The sequence below is a fragment of the Anopheles stephensi genome, chromosome 2 (assembly GCF_013141755.1).
Source record: "Anopheles stephensi strain Indian chromosome 2, UCI_ANSTEP_V1.0, whole genome shotgun sequence".
NCBI classification, from domain to species: Eukaryota; Metazoa; Arthropoda; class Insecta; order Diptera; family Culicidae; genus Anopheles; species Anopheles stephensi.
The window spans coordinates 5,593,092-5,602,246 of NC_050202.1; the positions used below are offsets into that span (position 1 = coordinate 5,593,092).

Consider the following 9,155-nt stretch of genomic DNA (forward strand, 5'->3'; position numbering starts at 1 on the left):
TTCCCGTCATCGTGATTTATAAGCATGAGTTTTCACATTCTTTTCCCGTGTGCGAATTCGTTCGATAAATCTTGCCAGTTGTGCGATCTGTATCCCCCTTTTCGCTTGTTGCGTTTGATTTATACGGTTCGCTTTTGGCAAACCGGATCGCTTTAGCTGAAATTAGATTTCATCGTGGAGTCATTTCAAACAATGGAAAATGGACTCCATAATGAGGCCGGCCGAAATGCCGAGGAACACGTTGCGAATCACTCACAAGTAAGATGGAGCCTGTTTCAGTTCGAGTAACAAATTATTTAAGCACCCTTAAAGATGCTCAACATCTCCACCAAGCATGGGGCAAGAAAAATAAACCGGCAAGCTTTTGCTCAGTTCGCTCCACGGGCATCGTGGGTCAGCGTGGCTTATGGTTTACTAATGCTTATTATCATAATAAACATTCCGTCCGATTGATACCACGCCACGGATGGAAGAAGTCGTCGGGTGTCAAAGTTCAAAAGTTAGGGCACTTCTCTCTCTCTCTCTCTCTCGCTCGCTCTTTCGCTCTCTCGCCAAAGAACAGCTTAAGCACGTTAAGATGCCGGCCAACAAGTTTTGCGTTCGTTCGTAGTGTTTTCTTGTACGAATAAAAACAATTCCACCTTTTTTTTGGGGGGGTGTGAAACGGACCGAAAATAGGTTGTCCGCAAGACAAACTTTCATTAATTTTCACTGTAAGAAAAATTCAAATTTCTACACAGTCTCGGAGCACGACAAGCGGAAGCGAGTTGAATACCAAAACAGACTCCAATGACTTTTTGGGTACGTGCGGCTCCATCAGTGTAGCAAGGAAAATGGAAAGACAAACAAAAACCTAGATACATTTCCATCTAAATATAGCGCTGTAATGTGTGGAATAATGAACAGAACAGCTTCCTCTTGAAGTTGTCAGTTCTTGGGATAGGTCCGTCTAATGGATTAATGCGCCATGGCTCGGTGTTTCTCCCGCGGCATGAACATGAAGTTCATGCTCGGAAGTGCTTGGCAGAGCTAATTATAGAGCCGCTCGTTTGATGCAGCTTCAAGCCTTCTAAATCTTTTGTGCACGAACGAAGTATAAGGTGACCTCCCAGCAGCGCTTTAAGCTTGATGCCACCGCTACCCAATAATAGATTATCCATAATGCATTTGCCCTGCGATAAACTATTTGCAAAAGTTTGCCACGTACGGCTCACGGCAGTGGGATATTCAGCGCCAAAGCTAGAGCCGGGTCGAGGCCGCCTTATCGCAAGACACCATTTTGCTGCCCCCGAGCCGACAATAGACTTAATTTTGGGAGCTGATCATTAATTTCAACTTGTTCCATCATCACAATAGATTAAATCGTATTGTTCACTGCTAAACAACTATTAAACCGATTATCATTAGGAGGCCTCGACCGGCCCCGGCCCGGCTAAACAGCTTTTGCCGGAAGGGAAGCTCCTTGCCGAGCACCGAAGTTCGGTTGGGTTCGGTGTGGCGGTTCCCGTTTTCCACCGAACTCGATCCGATCCGATCCGAATCGCCGTACTGTCGATGTGCCGCGGGCCAGAATTTGCTCAGCATACGCAGCAGCAGGAGAAGAGGCCGGTCGGTTGGCTGGTGGGCTGGAAATAGTATCCTCTTGAATTAATTATTTCTGCTCATCACCATCATCGGAGTAGGCCGTGTCTGGCATTAATCCAAGTTCGGTTGTGGGGGCGGTGGGGTTTGCTGAAGAGTGGCTTGCGAGAGGAAAACGGCAGAAGAAGTAGAGCATAATGGTTTCTCAGACAGGCGTGAAATATCTATTATAAACGATATGTATATTGGATTGATTAATTCGATTTCGCCTCCGACGTGCCACCAGCGACAATCGGATTTGCGTGCGCTTTTGCCCTGCCGACACACATACACACATACGCGTCCCACTAGAATCGTTGCGGTGAGTGTGATCCAGCTCGCGCTTAATCGAATCTTTAACTCGTTGATTCATTGGCCGTTCGTTTGTGCCCCTTGCCCATTAGTCGGTTGATTATGTATGGCAAATGGGAATGTGGGTTGAGAGGAATGTTTTTTTTTTTATTCGGCTGTCGTTCTCGTCTACTCAAGTACATCAATCAAGATTTTGCAGTGGTAGTGAGCTCATTTGTCAACTTTTGTTGGGGGGTTGGGATTTTTTATTGGAGTCCATCAGGAAAGGAGTTCATATTGAGAGCTGTGTCAAATGAATCACAGAGTAGGTTCAAGGGGCTCAAAGAACTAGGAGAGCCTTTTCCTTTTTTTTTTGGCGCGTAGGACACTACTTTCTCTCTGGGAGGAGCTCTCTCTCTGCAGTCCTTATATTAGACTTATACTGATGACCTGGTCTAATATAACCAGTGGCGGATCAAGGTCTTGGGAGGGTTCGAGCGGAATGGCAGTTGAGGCCCTCCAATTATGACTCGTTTGTGAGTAAGACCAACAGGACTTTCCTCGTCGACGATGAGGCTCCGAGCGGACGTTCGTTCCGCTCTTAGGTTGATTCGTCACTGTATTAGACTTTGAAACTCCCGTGAAACTATCAAAACGCTTGCTCAGTAGCTCTATTTGTTTGAAGTCTTTTAGGGCAGGGCAGCTTTCTCTGATAGCAGATAATAACATAAAATAAAATTGTTTAAAAAAATCTTATGTTCTTGATTAACCGTTGCTTGAGCTAGTTCAAGAGCTGCACGACCGCAGGTACTCGCTACAAGCTGTCAATACTGACAGCTCCTTCTGAAGGAAACTGACAGCATTTTGAGTAACGAATTGCTTACCAAGAGCCTTTGAGCTTTAGCCTATGTTTTGATGTTGGCTCTTCAAGCGAAAATTTTAGGTTTCTACGAATACAACAATAGTCAACAAGTTTTGAAAGCGGAATTGAAAATCGAGAAATCACTGTAATTGCTAAGTATAGTCTTCCATACAAGATCGGAAGTGAATTTCTGGAAGGACTTCAAAATAATCCTCCTACGACGTCGTTAACCTATTTGTTTGCTGAAAAATGGATTCCAGGAAGGATTTGTTTAGGTGTGCGATAGGCAAAAATCAGAAAACTTTAGCTAAAATATGACTTATGAGATACCTTTATCAGGCTCTCACCAGTAAAAGGATATATATCCTAAGAATACCTAAAGAGTAAAAGAGATCTATCGTTTGGTGCAGAATCGCTTGATGAATAAACTATCAAATACCATATTACCAAAAATTATTTTACGTCTACCTCTCTCCCATCTTCCAGATCAGTGACATCCATCAGTTCTACACGCGCAACTTTGAGCTAACCCCGAACGAGCTGGAATTCGTGATGAGCTCCATCTCCAACAGTGGCCACCGGAAACCATTCTCCCAGCCGGCAAGCATGAAGATGCTTCTCACTTGCTTCATTACGTTCATTGCCGTAAGTTTCTCCCTAGCAAGATGTTAAGTTGACCGTCGTCTGTCAACCAGTTTCCATCCAGCTTAGTGAATTATAATAATTTCCCAACCCCGGTACGTGTATAAGGCTTCAAAACCACCCAAAAGCACCTGTAAAATAGTTTTTCAACGTAAATGTGTAAAAAACAAGCGATATCATTACCCACAATTAGAATCACAATGATTCCCTTCACTTTTAACAAATGGAAAATCTTGCCGAAGGAATCTATCATGCGTCTCGAGTAAAGGAAAAGAAAAGTGATATAGTCGATAGGAAGCTAAGTAGCGTATGCACTGAGTTTAGATTTGACCCCACCCCCATTCCTACCCCATTGTCCCGGCTCCCTTTTTGTCCATCAAAGCAAATTAGTTTGAATAGCGTAAACGAGTAAGTATGGCTTCTCAGCAGTGAAGCAGCCCTTCGATAAAAAAAATATTACTCGTATGAAAGTAGGATGAACTCTGTATACACAAAAAGCAGTAAGCGGGTGTATCGTGTGTTTTATGTGAGTCAATGTGAAAGAGAGCGTATCGTTACTAAATAAGCTAGACCGGAAGGAGGAGATCGAAGCCAATTCCTTCATTGCCCACGAATAATCAACGTATCCCTTAGGAGAGAGCAGAAACAAGAGAAAAAAAACTCATCTTTGTGAATTATTATAGCAAAAGCGGCCATGTCGATTGGGACAGTGGGGAGAAAAAAAGTTTTCTAAAACCGAAGGGACTCGAAAGGATTCGATCCTTGTAGCTCGTTAGAATTGGATGTAATGCGTGAGCTGAAAGCCAAGTGATTGTTTTTGTTTGTTTCGTTGTCCACAGTAGCTGTACATAGAGACTTCATTCATACCAAATCATGCGCGATAGATGGTTTTGAAGCTGGGGAAGGTGATTAGCGGACCTTACGGAAAAGACCGAGCGCATCCATTAGTGGCTTCTGCTATTAAACCTTTTGCCCCGCGTTGCTGGCCATCCGCAGATCTTCAGAAAGTCCTCGGCTGTGGACTTTCTTAATGGACTTTGATGGATCGGCAACGTGGCAAGCGCGCGCTCGCATCCCGTAATGGATGTGCCAAGGTGTCCCCGAGGTGTAGGTAAATTTTTAATTCATCATCAAAATCCCAACGTCCGGAAGCTTTTATTAACCGGAGCGTTCGCTGGTGGTGAATGGTTGTTGTAACCCTTGCGCGCGAACAAGCCAACAACCAACTCTGGCAGAACAAAACAAAAGTTACAACCACCAATGTTCGGGTCGGGTCGAAGATGTTCAATATCACGAACCACGAACCCCACCGCCATCGGGGTTGTGGTCGATCGGGAGGAGAAGACGAGTTTGTGACGAACTTCTTCCAAAAAACCGGATGATGGATTTCCACCTTCTTTTCACCTGGTCCCGCCGTAAGGCATTGTGCGGGGAAATGGCTTTCTGGAGGCGAAAGTTTTTCCCCCGCTTCGAAGGCTTTTAAAAATGGCTACCGAACCGTACACGTCGAGGTGGGCCTAAAGTTTGGAGTTTCTATAGGTGTTGTGGTGACCTGCCACCGGAACCTCCACAAGGATGTTGGGTGGTTGGTTAGGGGGTGAAAAACGGTGAAAGAAAAGAATCAGAGTTCTAGGAAGAGAGCTCGCTGGCATAAAAAAAGAAAGGGGATAAGTGAATGTGAGAGTGTTAATGCTTTGGCTAAAGTGTTTGCCCTCTCCCAGCGAAGCTACCGATCGGCTGAGACCCATGTGGCCTCGTCAAATCTTAAAATCCATCCGGGATCCTTCTTTTGCTTTGTTTTCCATTTCTTTAGCGGCTCAAAAGGGCGAAAAAGGAAGGAGAGAATGCTGGAGGATTCCCCGGAGCCAATCGCTTGCCCAAACCCGGCCGGAGACAAAAGTTTATGCTCGAAGCAAATGATGAATCTTTGATTAAAAACACTAAAGTGCCTTATCTACGAATAGATCGAGATGGCTTTTGTCGGTGGCAGTGGTGGCGGCGGCGGCAACTCGTGATTGGTGCTCGGCTGGGAATCCGGAGTTGGCAAGAGCATTTATGGTGGAGATCAGAATCATTTCTATCGGTCAAATTGTTGGGAAAAACTGCTTTTGAGGAGTGTGTTTAGTTCCAATGGTTTGGTTAGCTTAAATTTGCCCAGCTAGTTTCTAAAACAGCTTGCAGATTAGATTGGCTAATTTCTCGTTTCTCGCTTCAAAAGAACATACATGGACACACGATCCACTTACTACAACCATAAGCTAGTACGTCCGGCATCACTAAGCCGTAAATCAAACATTTGGCTCAGTGTGGAACTCATCCACATCCAGGAAACCAGTCCAGTAGAAGGCGGCGTGTGTGGTGGCTGACATTGGACTGTGTCCAGTTTCAGGACTCAGCCGGCCTGTACATAAGTGAGAACAAGTATCGTAGAATCATCTCATCTCCCTGTCCCGTTGCTAACCATCGTAAGGCACCAGCGATTTTACCCGAACCCCATCACCAGCACCATTAGAACTTAGCCGTAAGTACACGTAAGTAGACGTCTCGTAGTGTAGCGATTCGAGAGAGAGAGAGAGAGAGAGAGAGAGAGAGAGAGAGAGAGATAGAGAAAAAGAGCAGCGGAGATCCATTCCGAATCGTTGGTGGTAGAATTTTGTACATATTAAATGTAGCGCTAGCCTTCATTGAAACGCTCATTGGAAAGGTGAAAAGGTCAAGCGAAAGTTAAGACAAAACAAAAAGAAGCAAATCGGAAAGGAATGGTGAGAGAAAAAAAAGACGAAAGTCTTATAGTGTGAATGATGGATAAAAAAAAACCAAACCCCGTCTAGCCGGTGTAAACGTAAACTTGTGTAAAATGTAACAGCCAATAGAAATAAATGAAGATACTAACGATTGGTTTTGATGTACGGGAAAGGCTGAAACAACGTCCTTACAAGAATATATCACCGGCGACTTGATGGAGAAAGCTTGTGGCAGGGTTGGACCGGGTAAGTAGATTCCTTTTTTCATTTAACTTATAATCCAATAAGTTCACAACACGCTAAGGAAGCTAATTTAAAATTAATATTTAGTTAGTTTATCCCGTAATGGAACAGAACTTTGCATACTTCTAGGCGTTTAAAAAAAAATTTGTGTCTCTTTTTCGTTCACAAATAAGAATGGCTTTTCAAAAGAGACACAGTAAAGTATAAACCTTAAAACCTTAAAAAAGAAATGCTTAGTTTAAAAGCCTTCCAAAAAAAATATAGCCTTTTGAGCATTGGATTTCATTTTTGATACCAAATAAAAAGTTTCTCTGTACAACGAGTTTTTATTACGCCTGAAAGTAGGCTATTCAATGCTGCATTCCGCCCATTCGCCTATGCGTTGGTCGAGATTTTGCAAAATCGCAAATTAGCAAAAAATTTTAGATAAATGTATTACTTGTAAATATAATCAACGATATTTTTTTAAACAGGCATGGATTATTTTTATTTAAAGTTGTTCGATACAGGCAATTTAAGGCTAATCCTTTTTGTAGATTTCCACAGAAAAATATTAATAAATAAGTTTTATTCTGTAACGCTATAATGTATACTCCCCCGTAGTTTTATCTATAACCCTATCAGTTCCATATATTCTTTTGTTTTGATAAAGAGAACGGCCTGACCTTACTGTTTATATCTGTCAATTGAAAATAAAATAAAATGTTTTTTCGTCATTTTGCCGTTTCCTAAAATAATCAATGCCACCAAAGGTTTCCAGTCACTCCCTTCATCCCTTCGAAACGGGAGCAGATATCGCCCGGGACCCAATCTCCATGTTTTACCATTTTTATTACGAACTTCGTTTCGCGAGGCAAGAGCATCAACACAAAAAACACCCCTTGCTAGGATGCTGTTTTGTTTTTAATATGCCCCGTGCAAAGATTCACATCACCCAAAAGGTTGCAGCAATGTAGTCATCATCTATCGACACGCGGCACCGCATTTGCCCACCCGGTTCGCCGTTGCCGATCGAAACCGCTCCGATTACCCACCGGATGGAGGCGCATGGTGCTTTGTGTCTGGGTGTTTGTGCTTTCAAAAACTTCCTAATGACATTCATTTGCTCCGGAGGGGGTGTGTGTATGTGTGTGTGTGTGAGTTGGGCGGGCCAGCCCATAAAATGGGATGTATCTATTAAATCCTCTTGGCGCTCGTATTCAACCCAGCCCTGCCGGCAATGACGCGATGATGGAGGTAATTTTGTGTAGCTTACCGGGTTGATTAGCCACCATTGGCCCGGCCGGAACCGGTCAACCGCCGCACGGTGGCAAATCTAGAGCAAGAAAAAAAAACAACAGGACTTCCCTTACCCCATCTCAGCCCACACGATGTAGATTATCCTGCAGCCTATAATTTATGGTTTGCAAATTACGTCCCGTGTAATTAAAGCTCAGTTGCCAGCAGCGGTGCCTGGTGCTTGCACACGCTAATAGGTGTGGAAAATGAGCGCAAAATAAAGCACCAAAGCGCTTCTAACACCTCCAAACATGGTGGTGGTGGTGGGTTTGGCCTGCCTTTTTCTTGTTCCCTCCCACAGCGGCATTCGCCGGCGGCACGAAAGCAAACGATCGAGCGATGAGATTTTTGATGGCAAGGTGCTTTAGGCGTTGTGTGCGAGCAAGAGAAAGCATGCATCATCTCGAGGGATGCTCTGGCCACTGGTCCATTATTTTCATTGGCCGGCCATTGGGTTCGGGAAGCGGTTCCGGACCGGCTGTTGATGTCGGAAAAATTGATGCCAACCGGGTCGAACATCACCGCAACAAAACATCGTCCGCAACGAGTGCAATGATTGTAGTCGGTTTTATTCACATAATAAAACCCACCCAGCAGCAGCTAACCGAGGAAGCATAAGATTACCCGGTGATAAAATGAATTTTATGTTACGCTAATAACTGTAAATAAATACCGCCCAAGGGGTAGCAGGGTTGAGCCACGAATCGGTCGTCGTAGGAAGTCTGCGGCTGCGGTATAAAATTTTACATAAAATTGCATTCGAGAAGGGCAGGACCAGAAAAAAACCACTCACACACACACACACAGACAACCCACACCAAAACCACCGCCTTCTCTGATGCACCTGATCCGTAGTTAAGCACACGGCGACCAACGCGTTCGGTAGCGCTCAGTGTTCAATAATTAGATAAATTATGCCAATAAAAATTCATAATTGATTGGCCAGGCTTGTACCATGGCGACACAATCATCCCGTCGGACGGGTCACAACAATTTAAGCACACCGGATATCGGTAACCGAAAACAACCGATACCTCCCGTCCCGCTGGCACTCCACAGCACCGAAGGATGATTGCTTTTGGTTAATCAGAAATAATTTCAATTGATGTAACAACCGGGTAATAATTAAAGAACGAGCTTTTCGAACTGTTGTGGTTTGACCGCATGCCTACCCCCTTCTTCTTCTCTCTCTCTCTCGGCTCGGACCATGTTTAACTTCACCGTTGCACAATTTCGTATTACATTTATCGGATTCCATTTTTTTTTTCGCTTTTTGGTTCCTCGAATTGCAGACGGCTGACCGGAAATGGCTGAAATGTGGCGTTGTAAATGTTTGATGCACATTTTCAGCACATTATAGCCCGGTTTGGCCCCGTTTGATCCCGTTGTTGCGCGGCCCAATGAATTATCAAGGTAATCGGCAAATGATCGGTGAAATCGGTCGCAAATGGTTGTTTTGTTGCAAACGGTGAGTT

At 44.2% G+C, this 9,155-nt stretch overlaps 1 protein-coding gene across 2 annotated transcripts in view; it reads left to right on the forward strand.

The window, feature by feature from the left end:
• LOC118508221 (limbic system-associated membrane protein) overlaps window positions 1–6,324 on the forward strand; it is an 82,903-nt gene extending 76,579 nt beyond the window's left edge. For both annotated transcript variants that reach the window (XM_036047810.1, XM_036047809.1), the window contains exon 12: window positions 3,260–6,324. In XM_036047810.1, coding sequence (XP_035903703.1) covers window positions 3,260–3,445 — 186 coding nt within the window. In that variant the 3' untranslated portion in view covers window positions 3,446–6,324. The remainder of the gene's footprint in view (window positions 1–3,259) is intronic.
• Window positions 6,325–9,155: the final 2,831 nt, after the last annotated feature.